This window comes from Bombus vancouverensis, chromosome 10, assembly GCF_051014615.1.
Source record: "Bombus vancouverensis nearcticus chromosome 10, iyBomVanc1_principal, whole genome shotgun sequence".
In the NCBI taxonomy this organism is placed as follows: domain Eukaryota; kingdom Metazoa; phylum Arthropoda; class Insecta; order Hymenoptera; family Apidae; genus Bombus; species Bombus vancouverensis.
This window is the reverse complement of record NC_134920.1, coordinates 13,457,720-13,479,836: the sequence shown is the minus strand read 5'-3', so window position 1 is coordinate 13,479,836 and position 22,117 is coordinate 13,457,720. Positions and strand designations below refer to the sequence as shown.

The 22,117-nt window shown below is 38.0% G+C and overlaps 2 protein-coding genes across 4 annotated transcripts in view; both read left to right on the top strand.

Moving 5' to 3' along the window:
* The window catches only part of LOC117163365 (uncharacterized), a 150,540-nt gene extending 145,074 nt beyond the window's left edge, over window positions 1–5,466 (top strand). For both annotated transcript variants that reach the window (XM_076622016.1, XM_076622015.1), the window contains one exon: window positions 6–5,466. The gene's annotated coding sequence lies outside the window, so the exon portion shown is untranslated. The remainder of the gene's footprint in view (window positions 1–5) is intronic.
* LOC117163366 (Mitochondrial calcium uptake 3) overlaps window positions 1–22,117 on the top strand; it is a 40,442-nt gene that overhangs the window by 293 nt on the left and 18,032 nt on the right. The window contains exon 1 of one of the 2 annotated variants that reach the window (XM_033345582.2): window positions 15,646–15,849. The exons of the other annotated variant lie outside the window; for it this stretch is intronic. Coding sequence (XP_033201473.1) covers window positions 15,646–15,849 — 204 coding nt within the window. Of the gene's footprint in view, window positions 1–15,645; window positions 15,850–22,117 lie in introns of those variants that run through there. 2 annotated transcript variants of the gene reach the window in all.

Here is a 22,117-nt window from a genome sequence, read left to right as displayed (position 1 = left end):
TACAGCGTCGCAGCTCGAAACAATCGGCGGTGACCGTGAACGTTCCTGAGATCGTTTTCGATCGATATTCTCCGAAATTCGAGCCCGTCTTACCGTACAACTGTCTCAGACCATGGATACCTCGAGATCGTTGTCCAAATTCTTACGCTATGGCCACGACGGACGAGCGTTCCGACCGACTGCCGTTTCCAACGAATACGTTGGAGCAATCGATATCGCTAGATAATCGAGAAGAGGCTGTTCTACGCGTGAACATAAACGTTGAAAATGTATAATAAAGCTTCGAAGTATCGATTTTCAGCAAATACGCGGGTTAAATTTTCAGACTCTATCTTTTCTTCAAAACGTGGAACGTTTCTTGCGAGCATATACGTTTCGATCATCGGATATTCTATTTCTCAGAATGACAATTCGAACGGAACACGAATCCATCGTAACGATATCCTTGGCCGTCGACGACGAACACTCGTCTTCGACGACGTTTTCGAACGACTATTACGCGACTATTACGATCGATATATCGAACGTTCGCCATCTCGATCGAAGCAACGATCGAAATGACAATCGGCGGCACGTTAGACCGTGCGAGAAGAATAAGCCGGTGGAAGGAGTCGACGATGCATACGACAGCGAAAGGTTCGACACGCCGGAAACTGTATCTATAGTTATACGGTCAAGCTCCGGGGATCCCACTCGAGAGACTGGCCATGCGAGGCGGTACACGCGATCGCCTTGGGCCAGATTCGACCGCGTTTCGCGGCAATCAATGTAAACTTACGTGTACATAGTAATCATGCTACGTTTACGATTAACAACATACTCCACATTTATGTATGACGATTGCGTGCGCATGAAATGTTCCCCGCGGAAAACTGTCGGTGTTTCGACCCCGCGAGTGGCTTCCAATCGAAAGAAATTCGAGGATGAAAGGATGTTCCACTTTTTTTTTTTTCAGAATAAGTAACATACTCTGTGGATGAATGCTTCGATCTCTTACGCTTCCAAGTATCTCTTCTCCGTACGGTAATCCGACTAAAAGAGTAATTTTCAAATTTCTTAACATTACGCGACGACTAAATACTCCGATTATATGTAAAAGAGAGCTTGCGGAAGTGACGAGTTTCGCTTTTCATTAATTCCTTTATTTCGTTACATACCTAACTACTACGATACGTCGTTCGTCGCAACAAGACAATACGAATCGAACGATGGTAAATTTAGCAAAGACGATGTATCATCCCTTCTCTGTATTCTTCGATTTACGGAGTTTATCGATGTGTTTCGAGCGGCTCATGTATAGAATCTATAAAAATCAACGCTAAGCTTCGTTAACTCGGATCAGAAGAAAAATAAAATCTCAACCTTACACAGTTAACGTGAAATTCCATTAGAGAAACACGCCTTGAACGCGAAAGAACCTTCGAAAGACACGTGCCTGTCGAGACAACGTCCCATTAAGCCGTATCCCAATTCGCTTCAATTCCGAGCTGCTTTCTGCTGAGAAAAAGGCACGCGGTGTCGGATAAAAGGAAGTTGAAAAGTAGAACGTTCTGTCTGGTGGATGATATGGGAAGAAACAGGCGCGTGTTGGCCGAGAGAGAGACGTAATTATCGTAGGAGAAGGGATGTGGTCATGCGGTGGCATAAAATAGCGGCGAGGCCGTGTAACGAGCACTAAACTCGAGCTTTAATCCTCGAAGCACGATTCTCAGCTGATCTCGCGAGCAACGGTGCGGCCGCGTTCCGCGATCCTTCGCGAGTGTAGTCAATGATCTAATTAGGCTGAACGGGCAGCCATGTACGTGGTTATTTTCTTAATGGCGACTCCACGGTCGATTTCTCTGCTCCTCGTAATTCCATGTAAACGTTTTCTACGATCGGTCGCATGGAAATCAATGAATTTGTTAATTCGCCTCGACCAAACCTTGTTTCTGCCGATACAACTTCCGCTTTCTCTCTAATAAGCAAAGTCACCGACGAAACACGCCGACTAATATGTTTACGCATTAATTACCATAATGTTAGATATTAATTACGATAATCTCTGAAATGCACGCTCGTTACAGTGACACGCCTCGTACATGCCGCTTCATCGGGACTCCACCCCCTGTCTCTCTCTCTCTCTCCCTCTCTCTCTCTCCCTCGTCAGATGTTTTCGTAATTCTTGCAATTTTCGCCATCTTCCAGCGTATATTCCATCGAATCTCCTCTTGGATTATAAGTAAATCAGCCTACTCACGTCGAGCCATGTTAATATGCACGCATCGACTTCTAGGCTTCGTAAAACCGCGTTAAAATAGGCTTTTGCTTATCAACCGAAACGATATATTGATTTTCGATCGATGCATGCTTCGAATACCGATGCATCGATACCGATCTACCGCTTGACGAACCAACGCCGAGGTTTCTAACGTGCATATCCACGCAGGTAAGAGGCAAGAGAAACCTGATATCCCAGGCGCCGCTCTTCTACAGTCCCGCGTAATACTTTGCCCTGATTCCAGTACTTTTCTTCGTCTCCTCTTATCCACGTAATTCGTTATAAAAATCGTACGTTAAAATTTAGTAATTGACGGATAATGATATTTTGCCCCGAGTAACGTGCAGATAAATTTCACAGATCATGGAGCGCGTAACAGCAACAAGTTCGATGATACATGAAACGAATTCGACGAATTAATGGTAGCTTAGCGTGCGAGATAACGGCCAAAAGGATTAAAAGTACTTTATAAATGTAGAAATGTTATATTGTAAGCTTATAGAAAACAGTATGATAAATACAATATTCTCTATAATACCGCGTTTCGCGTGTTCGTTTCTCGCTAATTCTACGACGCAACAACACAACGAATTTTTCCCTTAACATACATTGGTAACGCTCGCAATACTCCTTGACAACATTAACATATCTTGACAACGCTAATAAACAATTATCCCTCACGCCACGTCCTTCCCTGACGTCGCACTATCCCACATAAATGCCTGTGTTACCTTTCTTTCGACGAAATTTTCCCCGGAAACATCACCTTTGTTCGGTCAAACTGTACGTATACCGTAACCTGCATCGGGAATGCCAGAAGTCGATACGCGCGTCGTAAGATGCCTCGCGAGGTATGTTAAGCCGTTTAAGAGTTTCTCTCTCGTCTCGACTCATCAACCTGGGAAGTTGCAAGGCACAGTGAAAAGGAAAGACACCTTGAACATTATCAACGTCGTGGCGATTAGCTGCAACAAAATAATGACTCGCAATAAAAGATGTAACGATGGTAGTATTAGGCGAGGAATACGGGAAATGAGACGATACGCGTGAGAGATGCAGCATAGATGAAACTAGTCGGACGATCAACCGAGAGACCGCTGAGAGGAGACTCGAAGATAATACAATCGAGGAAATTAAGGAGATGATAATTAAGTCAGAACTGCGTGCGATCCTCGCAATAGTTTCGATTTCGCGGTGCCTTCCTACGCAAGATAACATCGACAGACACGTTTTTTCCCTTTCGCGTCGTTTCGAAAGAGATTCGCGTGTCGCGTTCCTTTTTTTCTCTTTCCTGGAGCGAACGCGTTTGTAAAAATCGACGCTTTCACGGCGAGACGTGAAAATGTTCGATGTTTGTCGCCTCGCTGTAATCGCGCGTTAAATCGCTCGTTTGCTGCAACAGCCACGTAACTCAAAAATCGCGACTCAAAGGGAATTTAAAGGGTTTGAACGCTTTCAGTCGTTGTAATTTCGCGAGTCGCGTGAAATCGACATAATAAGAGAGGTGGCGAACTTGTACGAAAATATCGTAATAGTCTCATTTGGTTAGATAAATTCGCATTTACCTTTAAAATTATCTCCGCTTACTCCGCGATGAAGATGTATTTAATATTGCGTCGTTATCGCGAAAAAATACTCTCAACAAGAAGCTATGTGATTGCAATAACGTCGTAGTAATACAAGAATACTCTTTACTTCAACGAACTTCGAACGATTAAAATAGGAGCAAATGTGAAAACACAACAGCGACACAAGTATTCTCGCGTGGTAAATTTTAGCAGCTCCGCTTACAGGATTCGATCCGTAAAAGATCGAATTTCTTTTTTCTATTAACTTAAAAACTGCAAATTTTTAAGTACGTCGTTGTTACAGCAAATCGGGGAAATGTATTTGGTCGGTGAAAAAATGATGTCGGTTTAGCGCATGCAAGTATAAATTAATTTACGCGTTTCTGTCTTGCGTAATTACACCCGATTGTACTCGTCGTTTTGTACGATTATTCCACCACTTGGGAAACTTCTCTATGGCATCTTTGTAGAAAAAAAAGCCGAGTTCGATGCAGAAAATACGAGCTGAATTTTTTATTTTTCTTCTATCCAAAAAATTTCACAATGGTCGAAACGGGTGATAGAGTTCGGACAGTGCTACGTCTAGAGTTTAAAAAATAGGGAGGCTAAGAAAGAATCGCAAATAGTTGCATTTACGCGTCTCCGGATTCGTATTTACTGCGTGACTAACCGTTCAGTTAAACGAGCAACGTTTCCTGAACGCTGAACATCGTCGCTCGAAACTATTTCTCTTAGCGCGACGAAAAACCGACTTTAGATTGCCAGCAACCCAGCGAAAAGATAAATGAGAATTATTGGAGGGAAGCGTATTCCGATCGCGAACGATGGATGTGTTCGAACAAGGCAATAATAATAGTAAACGAATGTCTATGTAATTCCAGGAGGAAGAGCGGTTTTCGAACCAAGTTCTGTGAGGTTTTTAAAGAAGGGCGCGAATAATTTTGTACGACTCGTGTAAAGAGATTTAAAGTATTAAATTACCGAGAAAGAGAAGTATTAAAACATTTATAGAGATATTTACTTGTAAAGTTAACGTTAAGGTAAACCGACCGTTTGTTATTCTAACAATGGGCAACAGCCAACTGCCAAAAATGTCTAATTCTACGATAAGATCGATCGATAGACTTAACGAGAATAGTAATTAAAATTGAGCATCGTGAACGAAACTCGCGTGTCTTCCTAAGTACCGTAAAAGTAATCGACAAATTTGAAACTAACGGAGAACGTTTAGCTTTGTATTGTTCCGATTATAAAGAGAGTCTTGTTAAATATAATCGAGTGAAAATATAGAATATTATATCGTGTCTGAGGTACTAGGATCGATTACAATATTGTGTTCATTTTTTTTTTTTTCGTTTATTTTGTAATTTAATCCTTGCAAGGAGTACGATCCGAAGGATCGTTTTGTAAATTATTTATTGTTCGTTCTAATCAGAACCGATATTGCTGAAAATTAGCAATAATCCTAAATATTCGTAGGTACGAACCTCGCAATTATACGTGTAGATCAAGCTTCGCGCTGAAGAAAATGGCAATAACAGAAAGATACTTTCGTTTCGCTTTTTTATACCAACACTGTGAATGAACTGCCTTTTAAATTTAATGATAAAAGTAGAGTAAAGAAAAAAAAAATAGAAAGAAGAAGAACTGGCACGCGCAACTAGATATTTTACGATTCTAAAAATGTTCGTTGCCTAGAGCTAATCGTTCTAGCAGAGTTACAATATTTTCTACCGTCAAAGAGAGATAGAGAACCGATTTATGAAAGTATGGAACAGTGATTGAAACTTAGCAATAGTCGATAAGAAAGAAAAAAAAAAGGATAACCAGAAAGAGATTCTATCGCCCCCAACGTCTCCTCGAATCTCGATTAAACGAGTTTGCGATATATTTACATATCGATAAGGAAAGAGTCCGCCAGAAATATCTTGACCTCGCTACGAATCTTGTAGGAACCACCTATTAATCTAGTAGTATATTTATTAAAGACTTATTTATTGTAAACAGTTGACTCCGTGTACATAGGTCTACGATCATTACTCATCAATCATGCGCATCGATCATGTGTTCTTCGTATGTTGTGTCTAGTGTCTATCCCTCGGGCATACGAATTCGTCAAAAATAATCGACAAATCTTTCACCTTCTCCGCCGCCTACTCGTTTTCCGGAAAATAGTTTTGCGTTCGTATCGTAGAAAATCGTTGACAATGATGTGGTGAAAACATTGAGCGTATATAATAGTATGATTATAATGTATCTGCTTGAAAATGTCTGGAACTTCGAATCGATAAATTCGAAAGGTGCTCTTTACCTCGTTAAATTGTCGATTGACGCGGCATAATGTTTGTAATATTTACAATTGGCAAGATGTTCTATATACGGCAACTACGATTACAATAATAAACGAAATATATACGTGTATTTCTTGGAATATGCGAGTGTACTTACATCGATACTACGTTAGTTTGTTATAAAACTGTAGACTAGAAAATCAATGTAATACATTGTCAGGACGCAATAAATGCAATTTATGTTTCTAAGAATACGACCTCTCTGAATTTTTTTCAAAATTGAACGACAAAGACAGCACGTGAATTCTATGATATCGGGGACACGTAACTAATATACGTTACACGCTTGAGATACAACGTTTGACAAAGATAAGCAATAAATAAGACAAATTTGCGAATGATAATAAAAATAAGAAAAATTTATAGCGTATAAAGGAGATGATATTCTCTGCTGAAGCAGTTTTTCATTTATTTCGTTACACGTGAAATAGGAAGGAAAGGATTACACGGAAGAACTTTTGTACTATAACCGAGCACGAAGTTGCGACGATCTAGAAAATGAAATTTTCTTCTTGATCCAGGTGCTGGAAGCTTATCAACTAGGAAGCAGTTTTCCCAAGCGTAGTACCACAGTTACGCAAGCTGCCCGATAATAGTCGCTTCCGGCGGAACTGAAATTGGATCGCTTCGCTCTTAACGAACAAAGTCAGTTTAATTCCCATTTCCAGATGATAACGCACACAGTCCTCTTATATTTCGGTTTCCTTAAATTACGGAAACGAAGCGGAGCAAATACCTTCATGCTCGGCTTTGGAACGTTCCAATTAATTCGAACGGGCGAATTTATCTTGACGAAATAAACTCCAGCTACTCGCAATTAGCCTACATTCTCTCAAATAGCAATTCTTTTATCCTGTAATTTAGTTCTCTAACTTTGTCCGATCCAATTTAATTTTGTCTTGATATCGCTCCCTCCTAAATCTTCTTTTACTTAAAGGACCGTATATAAAATAGCAGGCTTCCTTTTTAGATTGGTCTCTCCAAAATGAAATTTAACGTGAGAAAAAACGAAAAGAAATTTTCGAGAGGAAACAGAGATAAGCGTTTTGTTTGGCAAGCGGAAGGAAAATTTTACGCGAGCAATTTGAAATATCATTTAAACGTACTTTTAACAAAATAACATAAACGATAGCGATTATACTCGCGTGATAAGCGACGATAGTTGAGGATTAACGCAGAAAATTTGATTACATAAAACAAAGAGTATAGAGGTCGAAACGAAAACACAATGTTGCGTATCATTTAAATGCGTATAACCTCGTAATACCCGATAAAAGTGAATTTTTTTCTTATTTTTTTAATATCTTTAATCGTAGCTTATCGGTTTCATATAAAAAAAAACAAAGTAGAAATTTATTTCATAACAGAGACCTATCGAAGAACTCGCAATTTTTCGCTGCATCGTGTCACGTTATACACGAACGCAAGATAAAACCGAGCACTTTCCCTGTAAAGAAAGAATAGCACAGACGCGAATATTGATATTTTTGGCGAATTCCGAGCCACCGCAATTGTAACAAAGTATGCGTGTTTTATTCTTTTTCTTGACGAACGAGACAACGAGCGGTTCGTCGGGACTAGAGGTAAAAGACAATCATTGTAACGATACAGCATGCATGGACTGTAGGAGTTTCTAACGAAAGACAATAAATGAAAGCGACATTTGTAAAGTGCGATGCGACGAAGATTCGACGGAAGAACAAGGGAACGTCTCTGAAAGCGATTTCGTTTCTGTGCGCGTCATTAAGAAAATCCGCGTCACGTGCCGTTTCGATTCAAGCAATACGAATGTGCTACACATTATACATTGTAATCGTCTGGAAAATCGCAATAAAGAGAAGCAAAGGGAAATACAACGATATCTGTATCGATATAATCGTACTCATGCCATACGACGATCGTTTTTTTCGCGCTTAATACGTTCGTATACTCCATTGCGGAAACAGGCAGTAACGGAGGAAACAGCGTAACGCAGAAATTTATTTGTGTCATTTTGATTGAATTTAAAAAGGCAGTAAAGCATCGGTAGAACGTATATCGATCAATTCCATGGATATTTTCACTCATTTATGCATTCGATCGCGATAAATAAATTTATGCAGGTACGTCGGTTATCTCGTTGACAAGTTGTACGTTAATCACGCGCACGAATGATAAAATTTGCGAAAAGTAAAGTCGACAGTTTTGATTCCAACGATAAGGAACTCGTATAACATTCTGCTCTAAAGAAAAGACAGTAGAATATTCCAACTGTGACTGAACGCAGTAAAACCATGTAAAAACCGATTAACGTCGATTTGCCACGAGCTGATTATTCGATAGATACTGCCTTTTTTACACGATTGAACTATTTATTTTGACCGAAATAACTGACAATACGCACGAAAGAAGGGGTCAGAAAAGCGCAGAAATTTCATTATGAACGAAAGGAAGAGGTATATGATTATAGGCAAAAGAGAGTAGGGAGAAAATCATAGACGCTTATTTTTTTTTGTAAATTCTTATTTTAAGTATCGTTTTCTGGTCGTGTAAGATGATCGTGGACGCTTTAAAATTTAACGATAAAAAGATTAAAATAAGTAGTTCTTTGTATGACACGCAGTTCTATCGAATTATATAAAAACTGCGCGATCGTTAATCGTTACTCGTACAGCGATGAATTACAGTCGGTATTCGAGATCTTACGATCGTTGGAAGAATATTGATTTTGCCAAAAATTGCGCGATGAATAAAAATAGGTATGAAAGAACGGGAAGAGATAAGGAACACGGAGAGGATCGATTTAGGAACGGGTCGACAATGAAACTGGTCTACCACTGCCGTTTTTACGCTCTTATCTAATTCTTATAGCCTGAAATTGCTAAGATTATAGAAAGGAAAAAAAGGAGAGAAGGCAAAAGAGGATGAGCGGACGATTGCTAAAAAGATCGACAAGAAAGATAGAATAAAAGAATTAACCCTTGCCTCCGGGGTAAATGTTAGGGCGCGATGCGACGTTTCGTTCTACTGTTTGATTAAACCGCCATTATCGACGCTAACATCGAAGATCCCTTTCCGCTCTTGTCCAGTTTCCTCGTGTATGTACAATTTCTTTCTATTCCTTCCAAGAACAGTGGAAGAAGCAGCTGCGAAAAGAGAGACGGGAGTATGGAAATTACTCGGTATGCTCGTGCTACCTCTTGTGACGCTGATTCGATGGAATAGTTCGACGAAGAAAAAATGCGTTTAAGAAATTTATCTTCTCTCTTGTTCCTTCCGTGGAGAACCCCACCATATGATTCGTCGCCATATAATTTTTACAAGTAATAAAGAAAATATTATCGAACATAGTGTGATTTCCTTGTTTATTTCGAACATCCCATTTTCAACCAAAAACCGACAAAATATAAACTCTGAAATTCTCTAGTTTCGTTACATTTGTCTCGTTTAATCGATTTTTCGTTTGGTACAACGAAAGACGAAATCGTATTTTTAATTAACTTTTCTTCTCGGGTATTTTAAAACATATTCCCTGCTATTTTTCTTATTTAATATCTATAAGCATAGCTGAAACAAGTATAGTTGAAAAATAAGAAATGGTTATCTCTTTTGTAGCCTTAAAAAACTTGTCTCTGAAGAGACTAATTCTAAGCAATAATGCCATCGATCGACGATGCTATTTTTTCAAAAAAAGCCTTCTGTGATGATATTCCAGTTTACCTTTACCGTATTCTTTGCATTCTTTGTACAAAACTAAAGAAAATGGTAAAATATCGCTGAAGCAAACCCTTCCATCTTAAAGAAGTTCTGCCACTTTATATTTATATATGTTGTTTATAGAACACGTCGAGTCAAGTATACCTGTACACCTTTTTAGACACAACTAGCTAGGTAATTTAGTTAATATTAGCGACGATTTAAAAGCTAGTTCTGTTAAACTCGTAGCGGTCTCGATTATTTATCTTACATACGCTAAAAGTTCAGAACGCTTTTCATACATTTGTATGTATTTTTCATTTTCAAAGGTAATCGTAGAAATATCGGTACATAGATGGCAACAAAGAGAACGTTATGCTGGAAAGATACGCTAAATTCCTCTTCCAATAAACAGTTTATACACGTATGTATGTGGCATGTTCTCGCGATAAATTAGCGACCAAGCAATACGCTTTCCATTGTAAAATAGACGCTGTTACCTCGAGCAATTCGAAACGAAGGCCAGAATAAAGTGACCAAAGCGGCTTATCTGTCTTTCACGCGTTAAAATCATTTCGGTGACACGAATCAAGTATTGAGTTTCTGCGACGACATAATCCTACGATGTAGACGGAGGCAGGCACACGGCAACAGAAATTAGAAACCTATTAACCGGTTGATTTACGACGATCGAATATTACAGAGCGAGCTGCGTGGTGAAGGGAACGCGAGAAAAAACTCATAAACATATCATTAAAGGTGAAAAAACTTCTCGTGAAAAGAAGACAGGAGAAAGGAAAGGATCTAGAGAAAAGCATGATCGTGTAGAAGCGACAAGCGATCGATCCAAGTAAACTATAAACGAAAACATGCAACTAGACGGCGACGGTAATAACCGTACTGAGCAAAAAAGGGAAACTGCAATTTAAAGGTACGAAAAACTGCGAGATAAGAAACTGAAATCTTTCAACGATCTTGCAACAGGTTCGCATATCCGTTGTTCATTGACGGATCGAGCGCGTATCGTTGATCGTTCGCTATGCTGTTACGATGAAGATATAAAAGGTAATCGAGTTCAACGTTCCGTAATTCTTTAACGTTGATGCTAATCCCTTTACACCGTTACACGCTAACGTTACCAATTGGTAGCAACGATATTGCCATAGACAGCATAGCGAACGATAAAACTGCATGGTGGAAAGATTCCTGAAATTAATCCCGGTTACCGATAACTGTCCGGTTAATACCGATCGTATAAATTCCTCTCTGATCTGCATTGTAATCTTGGCCGATTATTAAAAAGTTAATGTCTCGCACGATCTCGTAGGAAATACGAGGGAATTCTTATTAAAACCTACAACGGCGCGTAGGAAGCCGTACGATTTGTAGTAATACCGGCAGTCCGCGAACCAGTTGTGCGCGTTATCTCCTCGGCGATCCAAATGAGAGCCGTTGTGTTCAACAAGGTGAAATGTTTTTCAAAAAGCACGCCAAAGTAGATGCGGATAGCTGTCAAAATCGAGCACGCAGCGAATCGTTAAATCATTTTGCCGCACATTTCGTGTAGCTGTAGCTAATTTGCATCCGTGCGACAAGTAAACCGCCCAGAGCGTCTACCGTCCAGTCGCGTTATTGACAAGCGCACTAAATGCCTGTACAGTGTCATTACTGTCAATATTATCGTATTTTCTATAATGCACTAAGACGGTATCGGGAGTGGCGTTATCGGGATTATTGGTGTCATCGTTGTAATTATTAAAGGAGTATCACCCGGACAAACGGCTTCCTGGTTGCACGATGAATCGGATCATAGTCGGTGGTAGAGGAGGCTCGCTCGATCGCTTGTTCTAGCGATCGTTCTAGCTAGCCAGATCGGCTTCAATTATTCAAATAAGCGCAGATGAGAGAGTCGATAGCCTTGGCGGATGCACGGATGGGAAGTACTAGCTCGAGGAAGCGTCATGCCACGGGTGTAACCCATAATTCCTAGACGATCTTCCTTCGAGTCGCCGCGTCGCCTCGAAACACGCGTGCCCGTCTTTCTCTCCTTGTCTTTGTTCTTCTAGACGCGACGTTTTCCAAGATTTTCGATACACAGCCACAGCTGTGGTACAGAGAGTGTGGTTCTCGACCGACAAGCGGGAAAACCGAGGCAACCTGGTTGGCCGTCTTTAACGACCACGTCGGTTTCCTTGGAACAACAATCTCGACTTAACAAAGTGTCGAGAGAACAATCACGGTGCTGCGTAAACGAGGATTAACGACACGATTTTTCTTTACTGTTTGCAACCACCAACGAGCTGTTTTAACTATCTACAGAAGCAACAACGACACAGGAGCACTGCGATGCTCTCGCTCGTACACGATCGACGTCTTGCGTCCCTGAAGAATGTTCATCACACTCGCGAGCCACGGAGATAATGACAACTTTCTTTTTTCCTGCCTGTTACAGCCCGGAGCCGAACGTGCGTCAAGCTATTCTCTTTTTCTCTTTCTTTTTTCTTCTTTTTTTTTTTTTTTTGTCGACGATGGACTAACAGGAATGCAAGAGCTCGTGCAATGGCTCGAGGAATCCGGAGGTTTTCTTCTTTTCAGAAGGTTAGGTCGCGGTAGGATCGCGACAACAGTCAGATAAACGGGACGCTTTCAATTGGTAATCGATTTCAATTTATGAACTTTTTACGCCACCATTATAATTGATTCGCGATCTTCGTGTTTCGTTGGTAATTTCATTTCAACATTTTCATGATTACGATAGCAGATCGTCGTATAGGTAGTCGTCATTTCGAAAACTGTTTATTTTTTACGAATCGCGAATTGTTTGTATATTTTCATCCGTCCGCCGCGTTCGTATTAATTATTACGTGTATTTTTTGTAATATAAAGCAGTTCGATGTGTAAAAGTACCTTGCTTATAACAGTTACATACAGAAATACAACGGTTGACAAAATTTCGAAATTTCATTAGCGCTGTAACGAAACTCGATTATCATAATTGTATTGATAAAATTTTGTAGACGTTAGAATGATATTTAGCAAATGCACTTTGCAAAGTATTTGAACTATATATATCGAAATATATCGTATATATTTGGCTCCTAATTGCTGTCGAGAAATGCTTAAAATTAAAAACCGATACGACGAATAGTACGTGCCGTAAAAATTGTATTTTTCTTGTTTCATAATAACTGGAAATCGCTCGTTGCGACTCGAGCACATTCATCTTCTAATAGAATTAAATTGCCCTCGTGAGATTATTCCTAAATAAAGAAAGACAAGATATTTGGTATGCTGCAAATGTAAGGACGATCGATCAATCATTGGAAATTATAAATAAGCAGCCTGAGTTTGTAATTTCGCCTGGGGTGGTCCAGGCCAATGGCTCGTTGCAACACTATTATAAATTCTCCTCAACTACGAATGATATATTATTGAACCACGTTTAGAATGTAAATAAGATTGATGAAACGAGTATTAATTATCGACATTCATTGCCACAATTATTTTACCTGACGCGTGTAAACGGTCTCATATCGGTCTCTTATTTTGTTCGAGAATATTAAAGCACCGCGATAATGGGCACAAGGTAATTCAAATCTAGCTATAAACTCATTACGTGTAAGGAACGTGTTAATGTTAGTTAAAACAGTTGATGCTATTTTATGAGAAGAATAGATATATATTTTAACGAAACTTTACTAAAATAGCAATAAATGAAATTAATCGGTAGAATTTTATTTGTAGAAATCGTTCAACGTGCTTCTGTAATTTTAATGAAAATTTCGGAAACGTAATATAATCGATAACGATATACGAGGTAAAACGATTTTTTAAATCTAAGGCATAAACTTGTATAAAGATTTATGAAATTCGTTACTTCAAATAATTATAAAATGTAACATTAATATTTATGCTACATCTTATGTAACGATCTGCTTTTCCAACCAGCTTTATATTAAAGAAGAAAGTACATTATAATACCTACGTGAACACGTAACAGACAACTTTAGAACGCACCTTAACTTCGAAATAGGTTCAACTTCAGCAAGCATGCTGTGCGTGTATTTCATACGATGAAAATGTATTGTACGTAGCAAGAAACGTATTCATCGTTTAGGAATAAAGCTATTATTCTCTTGCCAAGTGTGTTCGTCTTTTATAGAACCAGTCGTTAAACCAAAGTGTAAATCAATAGAGCTTAAATAAAGTTTAAGTTCGTTATCGACCGATCGCGAACGACTTCGTCTTTTCAGAAACAAGAAGGAGAAAAGATCGCAGAAGACTGTCTCGACTGCACGCTCTAGCGATGGAGTATATTTATAAGTAATAATGCAGCCACGAAGAAGAAAGCTAGTAACCTCGGTTAATAAACTATTATACCGGAGTAACCGGTAGTAAGAGTGCGAGTACATTAGCCTGCATAATTTTAGCACTCGCTAGCGCTTCAACGTAACTCTTTGCCCGTTGCGTCATAGCATATCGTGGGTGAAGATGGCACCGTTTCGTTACATAACGTCCTTCGAATGCTATCTTTGCTTTATACGCTAACTCTATTTTCGTCCTACAAATTTCATGCCGTCCAGCGACTACTATTAGACTACTATTAGACTACTATTTCCCCTATCTACTCTCTTGTACTTCGTAAGAATGCGATCACCGAGCCAGCAACGTTGCAAAATCAACGCGTTCATATTGCGACCTGTTGCGACGATCCAAAGATGCGTACATTCGATTCGATGAATTATAAGAGCATGAGTTAACAAGAACGTGATTATCGTAGAGAGAATGAAGTTTGAAGATAGTAATAAGTATAAAACTATTGTAAAATTAGAGAAATTAATAATCTTATAATTAGACTGTAGATTTTTGTACGAGTTCGTACATTTACGCGTGACGAGGTTCGTTTACACGAATACATTTTAAAAAATAAGACATAGAAATTCGTTTCATGCTCTAAATGTTATAACGAGTACTTTGAACATTTCATATACTCTTACGTATTTTGTAAATTTTGTATTTTTAGCCAAATTTAAGTTTCTCATAAATGCATAAATATCCATTGCTTGCCTATAACGATGAAGGCGTATTAATATCTAAATATGGATTCAAGAAACCCAAAAGTGCTTTATATCATTGTTGAAGTAATATTACATTAGATCTTAGCTGTATACTTTCTGCTTTTCCAATTCTATTCCGAATATTGTTTGATCAATTTGTAATAAAATATATCTGGATTAATTATTTGTTACTATAATTATTATTAGCGGTTTTATATAATTTTATCAACGGTATAAACATCAGAGTTCATCGACATTAAATTCGTGGTCATTAATTAATTTGATTGCGATATCTCCTTCCGGTTTCTTCGGTAATTAGAGCACAACGGCGCAAATGTACTTTAAAGATGAACTCGCCCTTGCTATTTTTTAACAAGATGCTAAATCTAGAACTCAAAAGCGTAAATAGTATTGCTTATAATACTAATCAATAATAATAGAATATCATTACGAACAATAGGATTTCCCGATATTTTCTATGCAAATAAAAGCAATACGAGTAATAGTAGAATTTTATCATCCTGATACAAAATTGATTGATCCGTTAACTTTCAAATTTCGTTAGATATCATAAGCCGTATTAAAGAAATTGCTTTATTAAATAATCAAATATTCAGGAATAGCGAAGAAATTCTTCAACATCAGGAAACACATTCTCAATTTCGTAATGCGCGCAACTGAATTTGCCGACAGGGTCACAGCGCATGCGCGCGTTCTTCACTTCTGCATAGAACATGGCGAGCGTAGTGAGGTTGTCACGACGATCGTCGTTCGTACGGCATTTTTGTGGTGTCACACGTTCTTACAATGCGTGGTATAGTAACAGTGGAGTGAAAAGATGGGGTCTCAACACCGGATTGTTTGCAACAGTTTCTATTACACTTTATTGCGGTTACAGATATTTCCGACCTGACGCGGTACACGCCAAGATACGAGTGGTTTGTAAACACACATTTTCGTTTTATTATTTTGTACAATTAATATATGCTTTTTAAACGATGCACGCGTTGTTCGAAATACAAAAGTTGCCAATTTAAACAACGAAAGTAGCGTGGAAAGAAATTTGTTTATAGGAATAGATAATGTTTTTGTACTTGACTTCGATATATTACTTCTAGATACTCTTCGATGATTGTTTTGACACTGACATCAAATAAAATAGATTCACTTTGATTGAATTTTATTGTGTGATTGATAAGATCCTTGACCGGAAGAAATATTACGCAAGGCGTTACTGACATTTGAGGTTATAGCCGTCACAGGTTATAGGTTAGAATTCGATTCTGTTTATAATGGAGCGAACTATACAAATATCGTTTGCACGATGCGATGTTCGATCTATTTACTTAACATGTTGCTTTTTACAGTATTTTAAAGATATTGTAATTAAATACACATACTTATGTAAATTCTTGTAAATAGCGAGTATAAATTACTGGAAAGGGTGATATAAAAATCTGAGAAAACTAGAATAGAAATATATGTTCGTATGTAGATACGTATTATGCAAAAATAGGTGAAGGAAGAAAACTTTATTTGAATAAATTTTTTATACGAATATTTTATATGATTTTGGAAATATTTACCGTATTTTGATAAATAGAATTTTAATAAAGTTATTTTTAACATGTTTCATTTCTAACGAAAGGAATACAGGAGATGTTATTTACGAATAAACAAATTTGAGTAAAGATCTTTATAGCAGGTATAGAAGTTTCTGTATCTCTAATGAAGAAAAATTGCGGTAGTTAGAGATTCATATATAATTTCGTTAACATGCGTACTTTCTTATATTTCGACTGTAATTGAAGAGATTATGCAAGTTATATCGACGATTTACATAAATACTCGATAGTTTGGAAAATATTAAATAGGTTCGTATATGCAGATAGTGTTATTTCAAAAAAAAGTTGAGTACATATTAAATACAGCTGTAACTACAAGAAGAGGCATGTTTAATGTCAAAAAATGCCAGAATTAGCACTTGACATGACATTGACATCTGAATTGCCACTAATATTACTTTTTCATATCGCTATTCAATGTTTTATCATATTTACTGTTCAATTAGTATATAATCTTAGCGTTTACAAGAAACTTCTAGTCGGTACTTTTCCGCGTGTAAAAGCAAAAACGCGATCGACACAACTTGATAGCACTAAGTAGTCAAACACGTTTTTAGAAGTCTATAGAAGTCTAGTGGTAACGGCCTACATTTTATAATCTTCTATTTTCAATTTCATTTTTTATTATTAATTTAATAATTAATTTAATATTATTATTATTATGATTCATTTCATAGATATATGCGAGATCCAACATGTACAGCAACGCATATTTTGTTTCTCTTAAATTCACTGTAGTAGAGCTTTACTTTTGCCGAAAACATACAAATAAATTCTATTATCCAAGTCTACCGCTTAATGAGACAAATACCGTCTGCCATTATAAATGCAAATCTAGCGATCATACGAGCCTGTAGCTAATTTAACGCTATTCGAAACCCTAGGTAACCCAAAGTATAGATCCAAAGTTCAAAATCTGAGCGGAACAACGACCAAGATCTCGCGATCTACAAGACAACCCGTTTACGCGTCGATGTAACACATTTCCCGCCACATGTTCTCTCGTGGACATGGATCGTCCTTCGGTCTAGCAGAACAAGTGCGAATCTTGGGAAGATCTGTGCTCGATCCGTGGTTGCACACTCACAAATCACGGACCCGAACAAGCGTCCTGCGAACGCCACAGACTGGCAGCCGTTATCGCTCCAATCGTCCAAGATTCGACCGCATCGTTTATCCTCGATCCTGGTTGTGACTGTTTCCAGCATCGCGATACATACAGATCGATAGATATACTATCTGGTGATAATCCAGAACATGGCTCCGGCAGACGCGAGAAACCAACACGCGAACGGTATCATCGAACCGAATGATGATAATACTTGGACAGCTCGTCATGAAACCGTTAACAGCTCTATCTCTCTCTTGCTGCCCCCCCCCCTTCTCTCTATATATCGCGTGTTACGCAAGTTATTTTTACAATTTTCCAACTTTCCAAACAACCTAACAGTATGAAAGATACTTTGGATATTTCGTACATTTCTGCACGTTACATACGTTCTGTACATTTGTGCTCGTTTAAATTTCCCATACAAGCATAAATATTCACATCCCATCGTCAAAAACATTATGTGTGTTTATGACCAACGACTAAATAGATTTACGAGCTATCTAGTTGCCCGCCAGTATCCAATCGCAACAACGTTGCGTCGTTCGTCCACATCGAATCTAAGAACTCAATTTGTGGCTTAAATAACGATCTATGTAGCCACGTATACCGCTAGCGATCTATTTGATGCTCGTTTTCCATCTGGTTCGATTAGCGAACGGTGATTCGACGATAATACGCGGCTACCGCATAGGATTTATACGGTTTCGAGGAACTCGTCCGGAATTAAGAGTCAATACGGGCGTAAATCATGATTTTCGAACGATAAAGCTTCGCAAGCTGTCGAACGTGTATCGCGAAACACACCTGGAACTCGCGATTATTCGCGAACCTTGCTATGCTATGTACGTCTCCCCTCCCATCCCTCTACCCTGCAGCTATCTCGATACGATTATGCTTCTTGCTGCTGGCAGGGAATTGATTATTAAAAGATAGGATGAATAATGAGAAGCAAGATAGAGTCGGTCGGATGAGGTACAATTTGTTAAGAGGTCGATTACTGAGTCAAAACCAATTACCAAGTTTTTGAAACACGAAAAGGAAGATTTTAATGCGGCCTGGTGTTTCTTGCTAATACAACACGATTAAAACGAGGTAACGGTGGATGCTTCGTTTCTAGTGTTTTCTTTTTTTCTTTCATCCACTTTCTTTTGTTATCTATTTGTTTGAGACAAGTGTAGGGTAGATGATGAAGCGTAGGGTTGAGAGATACGCATACGATCAAATTGATTTATAGGTACGTGGTATATTCTCCGGAAAGTTTAATGTTAGTCCTTGTCGAGAAAGGGAAGATTATTGAAAATATATTAGTTATCAATAATGATAACGTCAATAATATGGGAAATTATATAAATAACAGATCGGTGAATATGAAATATCGTTTCTTCGATATTAGAATTTATCGATTATCTCTTATCGTTAATGTTAAAAAAGAAGGTTCCTACTTAATCGCTAATTGAAATTAATGATCACCCATTAACTATTAAAATTCTTCAGTGAAATTAATACTTATGCGTCGTATCAGACTTGGTATCAAATAGCTTTGATCGTTAATGGTTAATTAAATTAAATTTCAATTAATATCTGACAATCGATGATCGACGATCAACGATTAATATTTTTATACACCTAATACAATTAGTCACGATAAATATTTGTAATTACCGATTATTAACTAACTCGATTTGTATTCACCATTGATTCCATTACTTTCCTACGTAAATAGTTTTAATACACGCAACTTAACACACTACGAATCGGTAAAACCAACAACAGCAAAGCTGATATCTTCTTAAATCTGTTAACAGCTGCTCGACGTCGAAGATATTGAAAAGATTTGTCACTGAGACTGCCGCGTCAAGTTACAGTAAATGTGTAAACGCGCGCTAGAATTGCGTTACAATAACGCAAACTTCCACGTAAACGTAGAAACAAGTCCGCATAGCAAGTCCGCTAAAGAACAAGTACTTGTGGCGTATTTTCGCTGGAAACTACATCAGATCGAACCGAACTCCTATAGACGCGTTATCTTCTTGTTCTTGGTCGAACGAGCGACATCGAAGAATAGTCATAAATAGAAGCTTAAACCCCATAAAGAGAAATTCCGCGAGATCTGTGCTGATATGGTCATATAATTGGAATTCGTTTATCAGATGGACCATTATGAGCCTTCGCGTTGTAATGGATACCCGAGTATTTGCTCGCGAAGGTGAACCTGATTTTCTCGCGAGCTCGCGTGACGTAATCTCTTAATTTTGATATCATACCGTATTTTGCCGATCGTATATCTGCATTGATTATTACCAGTCCCATTCCGTAAAATTACCTCAAGTGCTGTTAATTAAAAATAAGATTCGCATAGAAGCACGGTACTAATTTACGAGGCGCCAAGAGATATTGATAAGCGAGCTGCGTTCCTTAAAGGATTTGTAAGTGAGTCGAACGCAATATCGAACTATTCACGTCCGATGACACTCGTACGAATATGCACGTAAATAATAACGTAGAAGAGAACGAAATTTCACGCGTCTTTCGAAAAAACAAAATGATAACGTTTACAGAAAAAAAAACCCAAGAGTTCGATATAAAAAGGATAAAGGAAATGCGTTGATATAGGAATTACGCGACTGCAGAGATTCTTCGAAGAGCGGGTCGTGTATATTTTTCCAATTGGCAATTGCTAAAAGCTAATTTCTTCGAATTTTATACGCATGAATATTAGAACGTTATAAATGTGCTATGAAACTGACGATAGGTATGAAAGAAGGATTTTCAAATATCGCGTATAAATTGTAACAACGACGTAGACACGTCCCGCGCGATAATTTTGTTCTTATGGCACATCTCGTTGATACGAAACATCCCCGACGAACACTGGATCAATTCGTTTCTGAATATAAATTTCTTTCGCCAACGCGTTTAACTTATCTAGCGTGTCGAAGCTCCTCGGATCGGATGTATTACCAAATGACGAAATCGTTCGAACAAGCGTTCCGTTTAGATTAAACGACGTATAAAGAATATTTTAGGTTTAAACGTTGGAAAATTTACGACACGAAGGTAACGGGGTAAATTCGATAGAAATGAAAAAATCGTAGAAACTGGTGCAATGATTAAAATAACCGTGGAAGAAAATGGACGAATAAATCGGATAGAAATGATTTAAAGAGGCGCGTAAAAATTTTGTTGGAACGTAATTTTCTAACGCGGATTTTAGAGTGCATTAAAGACACATTGGTTAAAAGGTGAATGTTGATATTGGCTTTTCAGCGTGAAACCATAAAATTATGATCGTAAAGATATAAACGCGTTGGTTTCTCACGGGCGAGGCTGTAATAAAGGCAATCTCATCGCAGACCGTTTAAGAATCTCAAGATATTTCACGTTCCACTTTCTATCCTGTGTACCGGATAAAAAATATAATTTTCTCGGATAAGAAATGTTGATTAATAGCGGTAGTTAGCCATTAATATTTCGTAAGGAGACGTGTAATTTTATAAACGTTAGATTTATAGAGTTTAAACATGAACCGAAACTGCGCGTACTCTTGGAACTGTGTCTTTGCGATCGATTAAACTAACTTAAACCTTGCTAGGATTAGAATCGTTTGGACCACCGGTCGACTTTACGCGCCTATAAATCTAAGTTCATTAGTTTACTAGGCGTGATTCAGTGAACCGCGAACCGTTTTACGAGACATCGATGCTGATCAAAGATTTCTCTTGGGCCCTTTTTCACCCAAGTATCTTTAAATGATCCGATGAAATGTAGTTTCGATCGTGCGTAGTTTAGATCGTTATATAAATAGCTGTAATAACATAAATAGCTCGGTTTGTTATATAAATAACTGTAGTAAAATAAATAGCTTTAAATTATTTCGAGAAAGAAAGTTGACTTAGCAAGTGGTAAGCAAACAAATAACTCAGGGGCTACCGCCAAACATTATTTAATTGTAATTCATACTTCTATAATAAGCTATGCTTATTAACGCCGCTTTCTAACATTCTATATATCTCAATTTTCCATATACACATATAATATAATATGCATACGCGTGTATAGAAATCTAGCGATTATTAGAAACTCGAATGCGAACAAACACGTAGAAGTATATTACGGTACGTAAGAATATATATTATATATCAATATTCAATATAAAATACTCGTTACGACGCTTAACGCGCGATATAAACCTTCGTTCAGCTTTTATTTCTCCGAATATGTTTCTCAAAGTATACATCTGATAATGATCATGATCGTGATCTTATCCATGTGGATTCTTCGGCTGCTCGAGCGAATCATCGATAGCACAAATCCTCGCCTCGCGTCGTAAATATTCGTATCACATTCGTTGGAAAATGAAAACACCGTCACCGCCGAGAAGCAAATCAGTTTAACCATATCGAATTGATAGGTATAGAGATATGCAATCATTATCGTCATTAACTACTATGTACTCGATACTCGTAGCAA